Raw genomic sequence first — 17382 nt, 5'->3', positions numbered from 1 at the left:
GAATAACTAACAATAGCATTAATAAGTATGTGTCATTAAAGAGATCATATATCTATTTAAAAAAGAATTGTTTCAAATTTTTAGGGTCATTTTAGGGTATTTCCTACAGACAGAATTTTGAATAAATAACAAGGCTAACAGATTGAAACAGTTCTAAAATCTAAATCTTCCACTGCCACGGCTCCAGGCATTTAGAAAATAAAAGAGGAATTTAAGATACCAAGGGCACATTCAACACTCATAAGAAACTGAAGATGCCATGGAATTTACCAAAACAGTTCTTAAATCTAAATCTTCCACTGCCAAAGTTCCAATTATTTAGAAAATGAAATAGGCGGAAGGTACGTACAACAGGGACATAAGTCAGCACTCATGGACAAAAGAAATAAAGACAATAAAAAGACAAGCAAGTCCACAAAACTAGTGATATAGAAAACTTAGGACTGACAGCATGAACCAAGCAAAAAACTCCTAAGTACAAGATGATAGCCTGTTCCATTATATTTCATGCAAAGCAATAAGTATCTGTAAATCCTCTAGGTTTTTCCATATTGTCAGGTGTTATAATTTCTCTGCATGTAAAGGTTGATTCTACTGAGCAATCACATTTACTTTGCATATCAGTTTCAATTTAAAAGTAAAAAGTATTTAGGATTGTCATTTTTTCTGGACTTTCCTAAATTGTCTACTTGTGAAAAGTCAAAATGCCATTTAAACTTTTATATTCATGTAAACATGCAACTGTTTTTTATTGTACCATAGATCATGTATATCTACTTTGAACAAAACATTTCAGTGACCCATGATCACGCCATGATTCATAGTGTCTATTCAAATATAAGTCAAAGCCGTCAAAATAGATATATAAATTGTTTGGGCTAGTTCTCAATTATTTCCACACTGAAATTTGACCCTTTAAATACAAATGATCATAATTTAACTTGTATTTTGTTTCTTCTAACAAGGCCTTGACTTAATAGCTTAATTGTAATAATTAGACCAGGGGTTAGAAAAGTACGGGAATTTTAGCTTGGCACGTAAAAGTCTGGTCTTTGCTAATCTCCTTACAAACTAAAGTGTAACAATAGAATAGGAAAGTATTAGTGTTAACTACTATTATGAACATATAATAGATAAGATTAACTCTGAAGTTTTTTGACAAGTAATATGCTGCTAGACTTTAACTTAAATTGCAGGTTTCAATGAAAGTCTACGAGAACTATCAATAGGAGTATTGAGAACTTATCAGTGTTTTCAGAAAATAAATTTATTCATTGTAAAATAAGATGCAGTCATATACTTTTACAAATTGTGACAAGGATGGAGAGTTGTCTCATTGGCACTCATACCTCATCTTCTTATATCTATATAACTTGTATAATATATATCTTAAAGCTGTAACCATATGAGGAACTGGCATTTCTCATTGAGACCATTTGCCTGAAATCTTTTGTTCTTTGTTAAGACATGTGCACTTTACTGTACTAAACTTTCAATTTAATTTGACAATTATTGCCTGAGGTTAGCATAGCTGACTGTTACTGACTCTTCTTTCAAGCTACATACAGTTATTGGACAAAAATGAGTTCCCACTAAAAAAAATGTCCTATCATTTCAACTAAAATCAATATCTAAAAAAAAAATTTAATACAAAGTAACTACATGACTGATTTATATTAAATAAATACGCAGCTAGTTCAACCCATGAGATAATGAAAACAAACCTCACGAAAATTATGGCCAAATAAACAATTAAACTTCAGACATTTCTACATCTTATGGTATATAATTTATGAAAATCGCTCATAAAGTGACTTGGTAATATTTTTTGGAAAAGTATCATTTTCAGTTGAAATGATAGGTCATTTTTTTAGTGGGAAATCACTTTTGTGCTTCCTGACACTTCTAAACTTGGAAGACCTGGTTTTGACCACCAAAATTTTGCAAAAATGTAATAGTGAAGGACCAGTAGATTTTCTTCAAGGACCACCTGGGGGAATAAGTAATATTGGACTATCACCAAATGTGTCTACTGAAGAAGAAAGTGTGATTTCCACACCTTAGACCAATGTCAGAAGCTTAAGTCTCATTGTACCCCCACTTTGATATGACAATTTTTTTTAATTATTGGGTACTATAGATAGTCATTATGTTCAAGTAATTCCCTTATTACTGTGGTGAAATAGTGCTTTGTCATTGGTTAGTACTCCTGAACTTTAAACTTAAGGTCATTATGGACTTGTCACCTTGACAGATATTTAATCAAACTTGAAGATGAATATCAGTAAATAGACAATGCAATATGAATTAGGCTAATTAATGTTTGTACTTTTAAAGGGGTGTGTCATATTAGATTCCATTGAACATAAAGAAAAAATGATAAGATAGTATTGAAATACTGTAAATTGCTAGCTAGTTTGTTTATATGACATGGCTAATTATTGACAGTTCATTTGATGTTATTCTGTGAAATTCTCATAGTTAGTGGTTGAATTATAGAAGTGGACTTGACAGAATAGTATCTTTAATTAAGTTACTAAAACTAGTATATTATTGATGGCATCTATCTATGTTTGCAGACTTTATAGTTCGTTCTTATGTTGTACTGTTACACATTGTCCTAGGTTTGGGGGAGGGTTGTGATCCCGCTTTCATGTTTAACCCCGCCACATTATGTATGTATGTGCCTGTCCCAAGTCAGGAGCCTTTAATTCAGTGGTTTTCATTTGTTTATGTGTTACATATTTGTTTTTCGTTCATTTTTTTTATATAAATAAGGCCGTTAGTTTCTCGCTTGAAGTGTTCAGGGCCTTTTATAGCTGACTATGCGGTATGGGCTTTGCTCATTGTACAAGGTCGTACGGTGACCCATAGTTTTTAAATTATTGTGTCATTTTGGTCTCTTGTAGAGAGTTGTCTTATTGGCAATCATACCACATCTTCTTTTTTTAAATTGACAGAATAGTATCTTTTATTAAAAGTTTCTAAAACTAGTAATTTATTATTGATCGCATCTATCTATGTGTAAAGCAGGTCATGAGTTTGAACTATGCAAGGTCAATCCAATTACTTTAGAGTTGATGTTTTCTGCTCAGACAGGTTTTATGTAAGGATCAAAACTGTTCGGTCAAAAGTTAGAATAACGTTCCTATGTAGGGAAACTGGTCATTTTGGCAGAATAATGATTTAACAAGTTAAAAATCCAACTCAGCATGTTGATCTGGTAAAAATCTGGTAGTACATAATTCAAATCCAATAAACCTGGTTAAAGGGAGTTTTATTCTTTTGCTTTAGTTTTTAGAACTGTAGTTTTGGATTTTAAGAAAGCTTTTGATGTAGTAGATCATGATATCCTCTGTAAAAAACTTGAAATTTATGGATTTGATAATACTGCTGTTTCTTTTTTTCAATCGTATTTGAATGAAAGAACTCAACAAGTACAAATTGGTAATGCTCATTCTGAAAAACTTCATATCAAGTATGGTGTTCCCCAAGGCTCCATATTAGGCCCCCTTCTGTTTATATTATACATCAACGACCTTCCTATTTATATGAAAAATTGTTGCACTGATTTATATGCCGATGATTCAACCTTACATCTTTCTGGTAATTGTTATCAAACTCTTCAGTCAAAGGTACAAGAAGATTTACATGGTGTAGAGGCATGGTGCAATGATAACAGTATGTTCATCAATAAAAATAAAACAAAATATATGATTATTGGAACGAAGCAAAGAGCAATGCCACATTACAATGAGAGTTGTTTAACTATTAACAATCAAGTGATACAATCTTCCACATGCGAAAGTCTTTTAGGCATTAAAATTGACCCTTCCCTCACATGGACAACCCAAATTGACTTGATCTGCTCAAAAATATCATCTAGACTATATCTACTATTAAAGATTAAAAAATTTCTAAATCTAGACTGCAGAAAATTATTCTATAATGGTTATATCTTGCCACTTATTGATTATTGTTGTATAGTGTGGAGTAGTTGTAGCAGTGAGGGTTTAAAAAGGATATTAAAATTACAAAAGAGGGCTGCTAGATTAATACTAGAAACAGACCCATTCGCTCCTTCTGCACCCTTATTCAAACACTTAAACTGGATGACAGTTGAACAGAGAATAAAATATCATAAGTTAGTGATGACATTTAAGTGTATTAATAATGATGCCCCATCATATCTTACTAACAAGTTTCATTATGTTTCAGACAGAAATCCGTACCCCTTGAGAAATGCTGTTCAAGGAAACCTCATACTCCCTAAACCAAAAACAGAATTATTCAAAAAATCTTTTATGTATTCTGGACCATACTTGTGGAATAATTTGCCAATACCGTTAAGAAATATTACAAATATTAATTCTTTCAAATACAAAATAGCAGATCATTTATTGAAATCAACCTAACTGTATAAATAATATAAAAAACTGATCATGTCATCATGTTTATTTTTTCATCACATTTTATCAAGTTGTATTGAACATTATTATCACACTTGACTTTTTATGCTAATGTATGTATGCAATGTACAAGTATATGTTTGTGTTTTGTTTGATTTTTCATTACGAGGGCCTCAGGGAAGATTAGTTATATAGCTAACTGTGTAACCCTCTTAAAATAAAGTATTGTTGTTGTTGTTGTTGTTGTAGTTTGGGCTGCTATTTCGACCAGTAGCAGTCTTAGGCCTAAGTAAATATGTTGTTTGCTTACCCAATCCCGACCCTGCCGAGCCAGGTCTGGGTAGTTAGGTAGGAAAATATTTTTTTTTCTTGCTAAAAGCTGGAACAAAATCGGTCGATCTGGCAAGCCTGAAAATTGAAAATGAATAAAATAATATTTGACTTAGTTTTGACAATAAAATGTTATGAGTAGGACCATTTTTGCAGGGTAGGTCGGAATTGGGGAAACAAACAATATTTTATTTTAGGCCTTATATACTTGTTTGTAATGATGACAAAGTTTCCTTCATTTGATAGATTGAAAGCTGTAAATTTAGTGTCTATTGACTTTTTTAAAAGGAAAAGAATAAAAGTAAATTTGTAGGAAAATTCGACTTCTCAAGCATAATTGAATACCTTTTGCTTTTAAAGGCTGGAATGAAAATAAAAAAGTAAAAAACAAACTTTATAAAATCTTGATTATGAATACATTTTGATTTAAATGCAACATTTGGCACAATATCATTGTATATAATATGAAGAGTAACAAAAATAAAAAAATTAATGCTAGCATTGCTTCCACAGATTCTATAGAAATCTTTCAAAGCTAGCTTCCACAGAAATCTGTAGAGATACACGAAGGTTGATTCAACAGAAATCTGAAAGATCATTGAATGCTAGCATCTACAGGTATTTGAAATCTGAAAGTCCTTCAAGGATTGCTGAATGCTAGCCTCCAAAGAAATCTTTAGAAATATAGTTGAATGCTAGCTTTAATTGAAATCTGTGGAAAATATTAAAAGCTAATTAATAACTTCTACAGAAATTACTAGAAAATTATTGTTGAATGTCAACTTCCACATAAATATGTGGAGACCTTTGAATGATGTAGCTTCCAAAGAAATCTTAAGAGTTCCTTGATTGCTTAGCTTTCACAAAATTCCACAGAAATCCTTATATTCTAATGCTAGCTTCTACAGAATTCAGTAAAGATCTTTAAATACTAGCTTCCACAGAAATCTGAAGATATCAACAAGTCCACTCCTGCATCATTTAAAGCTTCTTTTAAAGTTTTTACTTCCTGTTTACGTTTTGTACTTTCAGTTTTATATTTCTGAACTTCGTCTTTTAATTTCTTTAATTCGCTCCTTGATCCTTGTGAATCTGATTTCAACTTTTTTACATCGGACTTCAGTGTTGTGTTATCTGATTTCAGTTTTTGATTTTCCGTTGTTAATTTTTCTTCAGCCTTTTTTGATTTTTTGTTTTCTTTCCGTAAAAGCGTTATCTCTGTTTTAACCTCAATCATCCTTCTCTCTATTAAAGCAGGTAGAGTTTCATCTTGGCAAGATTCACTCGATAAACCCAAAGTGTCACAACACTTTTCCCGTAATTGGTCAATTATTTCTATAGCTTTTTCCATCAAAACCTCTTGATTGGCCTCTAGTTTATTCTTAGCAGAAGATCCTCCAAGTAATGGAATCAAATGATTGGTTATAACATCCTTCAGAGGTTGATCTATTTTATTTGAGGGGCTACTTGAAGGTGATGTACGTAATTCCTGAAGAAGAAATGGTAAAATTGTTTCCCTGACTATCTTGTCTATGTAATCTTTGTCCCGAAGAAATTCTCCATTTTGTTTCATTCTGTCATCAATAGCATCGAGTATTCTTTTTTGATCTGAAATAAGTAAATCATCCTATAATTGCTGAGACTTTTAATAATTTATCAAACAAAAAGCAAAAAATAATTGTCACTTATGATTCTCTCTTCACAAGATATATAGCAGAGACAATGTTGTAGTTCTTCTGTCCGAATATGCACCTTAAGCCACTAGTCCCATACCTCAGACTAGTACAATAAATTTTTCGGGCGAGTAAGTATTTGCAAAACTTTCTTTAGACAAATGAGGAAGATATAAGGATATTGTTCTTCAGGCTAGTAGTTGGAAAAGATTTTGGTGCAGACTAGCAATTTTCAAAACTAAGACCAAAACTACAGGCCACTGTGTTTGTATTTAAATGTTAATCTGGTGAAAGAAAGGAAATGATTGAATTTTAAAATAAAATATGAAATATAGCTCTTATATAAAGCAATCAGAATTAGAAAAAAAGGAATAGACATATTAACAAATATACATAAGCAAATATAGAAAAATTACAGCATATTTTGACATGAAGAAAACTAAATAATCTGAGTTATCTCCCCTTACAAATTCATATTTTAAATTTTAATTGTGTTTTTATGTATAAAAAATTAGCTACAATAAGATAGAATAACATGATAATTTTTCATTTCAATGAAAATGATCACAAATAAATTTCATTTCCTTATCTATATTGGCTAATTTCAATAAGAATCTGAACCAATCATTGCAGTTATTACTCACTGTCAATTCATAAATTATTGTGTGTAGATATTATTGTGATTTTTGAAGAATGAACAAAAAAGGATGTTTTATAAATGCAATTTTCAAAAAGCTCCATTCAAATGTATGTATCAGATAGCAGAATGTTAGTTCTTATATAGCAAGACTGAAGAAGTCGTATTTTTCACATTGATAAAAACTGTGCAATAATTGCTGAATTTACAGTACAATTCAAGATGTAGTTATATACGTAGTCCCATAAGACCTTCAATTAGTAAAGGTTAATATCATCAGCCCTGGGTATAAATCATAACTTAATAAACACAGCAAAATTTTCTTGAAGAAATATCTATTATTTGAGTGGATGTAACTCAAATGAAGAAGTTTATATTAGCATATCTAATAATAACTGTGTTAAGAATTGGCAAAACTTTCCATTTAAGGTGGTATGGGTGTCTTCCTCCATCTTGGATTGTAAAAAACAGAAAACCAAAGGTCCAGATTTTCTAACAAGTTAGCAAAATTTGATGCAGTAATGCAGATATTTAATGTGACTATTCATTTAAAAGAACCAATTTATAAGAATATAACTTAAAAATATTAATATTTTTGCAAATGTTGATCATTTTTGGTTGATTTTATATTTTTTTAATAATGGCATTTTAAGGGGACGTAACTCTAAAGCAGTGCATTTTCTGAAGGATTCTACATGGAATTTTCCTATTTTGTATTTTAGCCGGAAAAAACGTACGGTGACCATATCTTTTCTTTTAATATTCTCAAAGCATTTTCTGAAAGCTATCTTTTCCTTAAGTATTTTACAATTCTATCATTTTGTTTAATTTCTAATCACAAAATGGTGTTTTTTCCTGTATAATCCATACAAAATGTGTCATTTTGTCACGTCCTGTAGCTTGAGAAAATGCGCGGTGACCTATCATTTTTATTATATTTTTCATCATATATCAATAGATACTATGTTTTGGCAAAGTATAAACAAATTCTATCATTTTTATTTTAGACTCCCATACCACCTTAAAAGACTCTTGTCCCATCAAATGCAGAACCTGCCAATTGTGATTATTGTTACTATTTCCTCTGACATGAATATGCATGAAATAATTACCACTGGACAGAAAGCATGAAAAAATCAATCAATCAATCATTTGAAAGTACCATAGCTGATAGCTAGCTGCATCATTTGGTCTCTGGTGGATTGTCGTCTCACTGGCAATCATACCATATCTCATTATTATATATTGGTTGCATATTAATTAGGGCCCCGCCTAAGGCGGGTCGCCCTATAGTGATCAGTCTGTCCGTCCGTCCGTCCGTCTGTCCGTCCGTCTGTCCGTCCGTCCGTCCGTAACACTTTAGTGTCCGCTCTATATCTTGAGAACCGTTATGATTTTAAAGTTTATACTTGACATCTATGTTAACCAACACCAGAGGGTGTGTCATGATGTATGTACAACTTCCTAGGTCAAAGGTCAAGGTCAAAAACTTTGGTTTCAGTTGACAACCCCGTGTCCTGTGGTGAAGATCGTGTCCCCTCCATATCTAGATAATCGTTATGATTTCAAAGTTTATACTTGACATCCATTTTAACCACCACCAGAGGGCGTGTCATGATGTATGTACAACTTCCTAGGCCAAAGGTCAACGTCAAAAAAACTTTGGTTTCAGTTGACAACCCTGTGTCCTTTGGTGAAGATCGTGTCCGCTCCATATCTAGATAACCGTTATGATTTTATACTTAATACTTAATATGATTATTAACCAACACCAGAGGGTGTGTCATGATGTATGTACAACTTCCTAGGTCAAAGGTCAAGATACAAAAATCCATATATCCAGAAGTCACCTTAGAGTAGTCAACAATGAGTTCACATCATGCAGTCATATCACTATTATACTATGAAAGTAAGTTGAGAATATTTATCAGTTTTAACTTAAAATCTTAGATTAAAATCACACGTGAGACTATGTAATAACTTCAAATAATGCTTCATATCAGATTATCCATACAACTTATTTACCCCACGTTATTGACAGCGGGGCCCACAGAGATGGCTCCCATCTCAATGATATCTAGTTATTCCAATTTTAGAAGTATCTTAAATTATAAACTACATTTAACATTGTATAAAAAATATTTCTTAGTTCATGATCTCATAACACTTCATTAGTAACATACATTCCTGAGCCTGTAATTCATCTTCTAATCTCTCTTTTATCCAGTTATAGTCGGTTTCTAGGACATCTATAAATTTACGGAAGGCCCTGGGACCTCGTCGAGGTAGAATATCTAGTAATGTTATAACTTTATCTTGTCTTGTTCTTTGGTTCTGAAATGAAAGAAAGTTACATTAGTAATAGACACATGTTTTAAGATTTCCCCAGAAACTTATGGTTTTACCCTTGTCCATCTGTGCCTCCTTCTGTAACGTATTTCACGAAATTGGTTTCCATTCTCAAACTTTTGTTTGCCCAACCAAATGTTATGAAACTTATATTGAACAATGGTTATGCTTATTACCACAAAACACAAATCAAGTTTGAATTATGGTAGTATCTTCTTATACTGTTTTAGAGTGTTGTACCTTTACAAATAGAAAAATTGCTGAATTTTACATTTCCATTCTCTAACTTAAATTTACCTCAAGCACATGTTATGACTTTTATACACAATGCTTATTACCACAATATACAGATCTAGTTTGAATTTCGGGAGCATCACTTTTACCATTCTAGATTTATACCCCTTTACAAATGAAAATATTACTGAATTTTTCCTATCCGTTCTCTAACTTAAGTTTGCCTCAATCAAATGTAACGAATCTCGTACACAATGCTTATTACCACTAAATGCAGGTCAAGTTTGAATTTTGGTGGCATCACTTATACCTTTACCATTCTAGATTGATGGCCCCTTTTCAAACGAAAAATTGCTTTTTTCTTTTCATTCTATTTTTGAACTTTAGTTTATTTCAAATAAATATTATGAATCTCATACAAAATGCTTATTAACTCAAAACACAAATCAAAATCTACCTCAACTCTGTCTTTTTGGTCCTCTGTTATTATCCTAGAACAGTACAGTAGCGATAGAAATGACATGGTAGGATCTAGATCCTCCAGTAGACAATTACGACAGTTCTGTAACGTGGCTTTCTCAATTTGGTTCATGTCTTCTGTATGTAGACGCATTACTGGTTTGATTAAATCTGTGATCTACATCAGCTTATAGAACTGTAAAAGATCATAATAACAGTTAATCCCTTACCACTGTTATACCGTATAGCGGGTTATTTTCCCGGGTGAAAAAATTTGGCGATTTTCATTTAATTAATGTATATGAAATATTATGGTGGTTATTATTTTTTGCGGATTTAAAACTTTTATCAATACCTTTGCATGGGCTGTTTTAAATTGGCGGAATTTATTTTGGCGATTTTTTTCTACCAGTGAAAAAACCCCGCTATACGGTATATGAAATCAGGAGATATATGTTATGATTTGCAATGACTCAATTATCAAACAAATGATGTAGATGTTAGCAACTTTAAGTCACTACAGCCTTCAATAATGAGCAAAATATATACCACACATGTGACAAAGTTTTTAAAAATATTAAGAATTATTCAAAAACTGATAATTAAAGGACAGATGAAACAGTGTTCAAAGAAGTAAAAACAGAAGCTTGTTATTGGCTTTTTGTTGTTTCCAGAATTCTTATTTGTTATTTTGTTGGTTATAGTTTAGGTCCATCCATCTGTTTGTCCTTCATCAACATGTTGATCAATAACCTCAAAAACACTTGAACGAAAATTTCATAAGATTTTAGTTAATTGTTTATATCTATTGATGTAAGTTCTCTTTTGATTTTCATATCTTTTAGAATTTACATTTCCAAGTTATGAGATTTTATTCATAAAAAAGGGGGTATTTTCTAGTTTTTGGTGAACAACTCAATAATGCTTTGAGCTGTTTTTATGAAATTTTGGTGACTTATTTTGTTATATCTATTCGAATAAGCGTCCTTTAGTTATGTATAAATTTGTGATATGACATTGATATTTGCAACTTCATTTGTTGAAAAAGTGACAGGCGTATCATGTGCTTATGGCACAGCTCTTTTATTATAATGATTCAGACAAAGATATTGTCTTGCTATAATATCTTCTAGAAATAGAAGTCAGATACTGATATGATGTTATGAGATGCAGACAAAATGTAATAAGATGCACAGTATCTCAGTAACAGAGTTCTTCTCTTATATGTCCAGGTTTAGTTTTACATGACCTTGTTGACTGTACAATATGTAGTGGCCAAATTCTTGTAGCCACCCCACTCCTTCATGATATAAATAATATATTAAAAAGGGACAACGACAATGAAATACCGCTTGTGATATTTTCACATTTCAGTTAAAATGACACATACACAAATAAAAGCACACACAAACACCATCGTTAGAAATTTGCTAAGTTTAAACATAGGGATTTGAAAGCAGAGGAAGACAGTTTTCTTACCTTTTTGTTTTCAAGGTGTCATTATATTTGTGAATTTTTTCAAACTTATAAAACCTGCAGTACTGTATGAAAAATCAATGGTAAACAATATTTAAATGTATCAATATTTATAATCTGCATTCTTAAAGGCCAAGCAAAAATTAAATTATTTGTCAGTTCTTAATTTAAATCCTTTTGCCATATAGTAATCTGTTGAAAGTTTAAGTATATTTTTTCAGAATTGAAATTAATTAAGTTGTTATAGTTTTCAAGTGCCCCTGATCTTGGGATACACATTGTAAATAAAGTGTTATATCAGCATGTATGAATGAAAGCATTCTCCGTAAAAAAAGTGGGTGTAAGTATTACTATAAATTCAAAACTTAGCTTCTCAGACTCAGGAACTAAATAATTTCACTAGATAACAGATCTTGGCTGTGTAAGCCAGTAAATTGAAGTTACTTATTCACAATATGTGATGGACCTTAACTTGCAGACTTTAAAAGGCTGAAGAATATTTGAACTCTACAAATATATTTTAGACTCTAGAAATAGAATTTATTGATAGAATGAATTATATTTTATTGAAATTTGTTTCATTTATTAGTAAAAAGTCCCCATCAAAATTCTATGTATGACCATATAATAGTCTTTGAATGGCCTAATACAACAAAGGTAGTGTTTTAAATCAGATTTATAAGGTTCCAGATTTACTTAGTTAACTACAGATGAATTGTAAATCTCTTTAAAAGACCATAAAGAACATAGATTGTTTTATAAAAGCCGTGGACACACTTTGTCTGCAATAGTTTGACAGATTATGTGTTGATTATGGGTATTGAAGTGAGGACCATCACTTTGTTGAGGAGTATTAGGTGTCATATGTTTTAGCATCAATAATGAAATACATAGAAGTATATGGTCTTTTTCGTATAGAATTTGCATAAGATGCAATGCAGATTAAACCATTATTGTATTAACCATTGGCATAATTGTATAGCTATTGTATGTATAAGATGACTTAAATGAGTCATTTCAAAAGAAACCAAAAATAAAGCATTTGCAAGTTATTTTCCAAAGAAATCTTGAGAGAAAAAATACCTCTAAAAGGTTATTAACTAACCTTAGTGTTGATAAAAATAAATAAGTTGACCACAAAAATAATGTCAAAGTCATGTCACATGGCAATAGTTTGAAAAACATTTTTCATGGTCAACTGATGTAGAATACAAGTATATAAAAATAAAAAAGGTATGGTAAGATTGCCAATGTCTAAGACAATTTTCCACCATACATCTAAATGATATAAAAGTTAAGCAACTTTTGTAGGTCACAATGCAGTATTTAATACTGAGCAAAACCCATACAACATGTTCTATATGTGTTAAGGGACCAGTTGAAGCACTCCTCAAGGGACAGGATTTTCTAGCTGCATTGAAGACCCATTGGTGGCCTTTGGCTGTTATATGCTCTTTGATCGAGTTGTTGTCTCTTTGATACATTCCCCATTTCCATTTTCAACTTTATGATCATTTTCTGTACAAAAATATTAACATACTATTATGGCAAATGTATTACTTACCAAAGTGACTATTTTTCAAGATGAAATTAAATCCAGGTAAGCTTAACAGACTATTTTTGCACCCTTGCAATTTATCAAATGTTTTTGTTTGGACCCATCAAATTGATCATATGTTTGTTTTTTGTTTAAAATGTTAAATAATATTTGGTGTATTATATTTCATTACCCTGTGAAGGCCTTGATGGGTTCTATTTTGATTTATAAAGAATTAAATAACAGATATTAAATCAATACATTGTAACTGTTTGTAACTAGATAAATCTGACTTGCTAACCTTCTTAAGATGACACTTTAAAAATGTCTTTGTATGTGCATGGAGTCATTACGATTTATGATAACATTGGCGCAATAAAATATATGATATATACAAATTTATTAATTGAAACTTTTGTAAAAATGTTAATTAAGGATGAATTGACAAATTTAAAGTTGGTTAAATAATTTTGTCTTTGTATGGTTTTATTTTAAGTAGGGTATTAGAATTATTTAATGACATAATTGCTAAATACTTAATTTGTAAGCTTTCAACATGGACTCACTTGTCTATTGTTTCTTAATCTGCCTGTTTACTGCATGTCTTATCTATATTTTTATGATGCATTGACTTTAATGTAGCTTCATGTTCAAGAAAGCTTAGTTATTTTTTATACCCAACTTAACACTTACCCTGCTGAATTGTTTTCAGAAAATGTCTAATTTTCATTTATTTGCAAAAATATGCAAATTATTTGCAAATGAGATTAACCCTGCTACTGAAGCATATTGATTCCTTTAATTCTAAGGTAGTTGGTCAGGTTGAGGAGGCCGGAATTTGCTCCAAAGTTAGTCATCAGGTGCAAAAAGTGTAAATTTTTACAATTTTTCGTCCCATTTCTTGACCCCGAAGACCCAGGGGTGTTGGTAAAGGTATCCAGCTGTAGTCTGCATGTAGAGTGGACCCCATTTAACAAATTGACTCAAACGGAGGTTAGGTGGGAGAGAATCAGATCTTCATTCAGCATGCAGTCTAAAGAAGGTCATTTTAGACCAATAATACTGAATTTCAAGATTTTTTCCATTTTTTTACTTCAACTGGACATATTTTCTATGCATATTTCAATAACAACTACGATCAGTAACGTTTTATAGCTGACTATGCGGTATGGGCTTTGCTCATTGTTGAAGGCCGTACGGTGACCTATAGTTGATAATGTCTGTGTCATTTTGGTCTTTTGTGGATAGTTGTCTCATTGGCAATCATACCACATCTTCTTTTTTATATAGTATGTCTGTTGGTTTGCACAATTTTTGCAAGTTTTAGACGTCTGAACTTCCTGTGTTGAACACACCAAGGGATTTAGCCAACCCCATCAGAAAATCCACAGTTTTATCTGATTGTAATTTTACAAGTTTGTATTTGAGCTCAAAATGCAATTTATACATGAGAAACATGACAATAGATATTCTCAGATTGAGGGAAGATGCATGCATAAATTTCAAAATAAGTATCATACAGTTGACTTTTAAAAGTATGGAGAACCATAACTTGTAGCCACATAATGGTGGTTTGTGTAAGCCTGTTATATCAGTAATTTTGCTAGCGCTCGTCACTTTCGTAATTTACAAAAGGGTTTTCGCATTAACAAAAGTATTGCAAATCAATTTCATTACTTAAATTTTGAAAGTGTAAAAATATTTTTGCATTAAAATACTATAAATCTACCTGTCTTTATGTTTGTGACAAGTTTATGAACACCCAGGTAATTAACATTTTGTGATTACAACTAATCCGCTTATCGCCATCAGATGGGTCACTCATCCGTTAATTATTAATAAACCTCATAATTGACCATCATAATTATGCCCCCAGGAATATAAGTCAATTTCAACAACCAGGTGTATAGTTTCTTCATTTGATGAATTTGTTACCCTTGAACAGTTCGCATTTGAATTTCAATATTTCTCAAATGATCACAATTTCCAAGTTCTTTTGTCGTTAAGATTCACCATTGGAACGCATTTTCGTCATAATTAATATAAATTGCCATCAAAAACTTTCAACAATTTTCATTTAAAATATAGAACTTTATTCAAAATGTTCAGAGAAGTCTTCACGAGTAAACAGATGCTTCCTGTACTGTGTGATAAGCATGCATGAAAGTATTCCTATTTATAGACCCTGATTAAAACAGATTAAAAAACGTAAAATACAAAATCTTTTAGAATCAATTAAAAGAGAGAGCCAAATATATATCTTTTACTAAAAGAAATTCAACTAGAAAAATGATGATTTTCTGATGAATCCTGACTCGTTTTGAATTTATCATCCACGTGTCACTTCCCGTTTTCATTTCATTTTAAAACCGAAAGTTGTAAACGTGATCTATTCTTGATTTGTTTACAACCTTCTTTCAGTCATTATAATCGTTCCTTAAAGTATTTTATACAGTTCCAACTTTATAGAAATGATTTCCAAATATCGGTTTAGCTGTTTTATAAGGATAATGGTTATGCAGTGATATAATCATTGCAAGTAAATTTCTGCTGTGATTCCTTGTTTGACCTTGTTTAATAAAAAATGAATCCAACTTTTGGTGATCAGGAATGTCCTCTGGAACAAACTGAAGAGAAATTGTGAACTAAGTTTCCACATCCCATGTCCGAATCTTTCATAATAAGGGCCTACAGTCAAATCATACAATACTAATAAAATTGGAAATGGGGAATGTGCCAAAGAGACAACAACCTGACCATAGAGCAGACAACAGCAGATTAGGTCACCAACAGGTCTTCACTGATTGCCAATCATGCCTAAGTCGTTTAAAATCTGACAAAGTCAAAGATGAAGGCAAACTAGTAATATAAATCATTGGTCCCTTGCTGTTACAAAAATAATAGGTTGATTTTCATAGAGCGCAAAAGTGACTAAAGCCCTCAAAATCACAGCATGGTAAGGGTTAATATGGGGACGAAGTCCCCTATTACAGTAGAAAATTCAATAAAAAAAAAAAAAAAAAAAAAAAATCGGGAAAATTTCCCGAATTTTTCATTGTACTAATGAACTCAAAATCCTTCAATTTTTTTTTTGTAGGGTTTTTTAATTTCCGGATCTGCGCAGAACACATAACTCTACTTCCTTTTTCCAGTCTTGTTGTCGTGCGACTTTGATTAGTCTAGTAAAATATAGGAACTCAAGGAACACAATACCAATATTTCATTTTTAATAATTCTTTGTCTTTGGTATGAATAGACGTTACCTGATGCATTGCGTTTCTTTGTTTACATTGAACATGACTTCATAACTTAAATAACGTCACAAGTAAAATCCCTAACAACAGAACCAATATCGGAAACGTTACGGTATTTCCGTTTCTTTTTTTAACAAATATTTAAGTTACAAAAATTAATTTAAACAAACTTCGTCCCCATTCACAGGTAATGCCTGCCTCATATTATTTCTGTCTCCTTTTACTGTAGGATGATGTTAACTCAGTGCAAGACAAAAAAGGTAACTGTGACCAACATTCTCTTCTTCAAAGATTGTGTTAAGAAGGTAATTTAAGTTCCCCTAAGCATGAACCAACAATTTAGAAATTAATTTTGATAAACGAATATTTAGTATTGAAAGTGTTATACAGAATGATGTATTTAACCCTGTAATAGAAGATAACTTATATATTTTATTCCATGTAACAAAATAAAATTTATAAAGAAAAAATTGGCATACATAAGAAATCAATCTTTTAGGAATATTGATAGTTGTTATCCATTCAGTTAATGTGTTTGAGCTTTTGATTTTGCCATTTGATTAGGGACTTTTTGTTCTTTTTTTTTTTTAAATTTCCAGACTCAGGATTATAAACATTTTGATTTTTACATAGTTATTTCAGTACTTTGTCTCATACTAATTTTTTTTGGAAGTCATTGTGACGTCAGCTTTAGATACATGTACTGCATTGAAAGTTTTGAACTTGCGAGATTGATATACCAACTTAAATGTTACTACGATTTAGGTATTTAACAAAGAGGTTAGTAAAATGTAGAGTGTTTGAAAAGAGATGATAAAGCTATACTGGATTAAATAGCACCAGTCCTTACATGGAAATATGCAAATAATTTATTGTTTTTATGAGGCAATACAACACTAAATAAAAGAATATGAAGATTATTTAAAAGTTGTAAATCTGCTTTTATGTGTTTATACAACTGCCTTGTTATAAATTTTATAATGGATTTGAAGAGTTTGAAATATCCTATGTTAAAACTTACTAA

General features: G+C 31.2%; 2 protein-coding genes across 3 annotated transcripts in view; one reads left to right on the top strand and one right to left on the bottom strand.

The window, feature by feature from the left end:
- The window catches only part of LOC143055258 (uncharacterized), a 202300-nt gene that overhangs the window by 48624 nt on the left and 136294 nt on the right, over nt 1-17382 (top strand). The window lies entirely within an intron of this gene.
- Nucleotides 5121-13206, bottom strand: LOC143054403 (uncharacterized). 2 transcript variants are annotated; one of them, XM_076227417.1, is made up of 4 exons: nt 13132-13206; nt 10090-10287; nt 9233-9383; nt 5121-6347 (listed from the first exon to the last, which is right to left on the bottom strand). In XM_076227417.1, the coding sequence occupies exons 2-4, from the start codon at nt 10243-10245 to the stop codon at nt 5671-5673; spliced, it is 984 nt and encodes a 327-aa protein (XP_076083532.1). In that variant the 5' UTR covers nt 10246-10287; nt 13132-13206; the 3' UTR covers nt 5121-5670. The 2 variants fall into 2 exon arrangements, with proteins under 2 accessions (XP_076083532.1, XP_076083531.1); XM_076227416.1 differs by lacking the exon at nt 13132-13206 and adding an exon at nt 11571-11645.

The sequence above is a fragment of the Mytilus galloprovincialis genome, chromosome 12 (genome assembly GCF_965363235.1).
Source record: "Mytilus galloprovincialis chromosome 12, xbMytGall1.hap1.1, whole genome shotgun sequence".
NCBI lineage: Eukaryota > Metazoa > Mollusca > Bivalvia > Mytilida > Mytilidae > Mytilus > Mytilus galloprovincialis.
The sequence above is the reverse complement of the archived record's forward strand: the minus strand, read 5'-3'. Positions and strand labels throughout refer to the sequence as shown.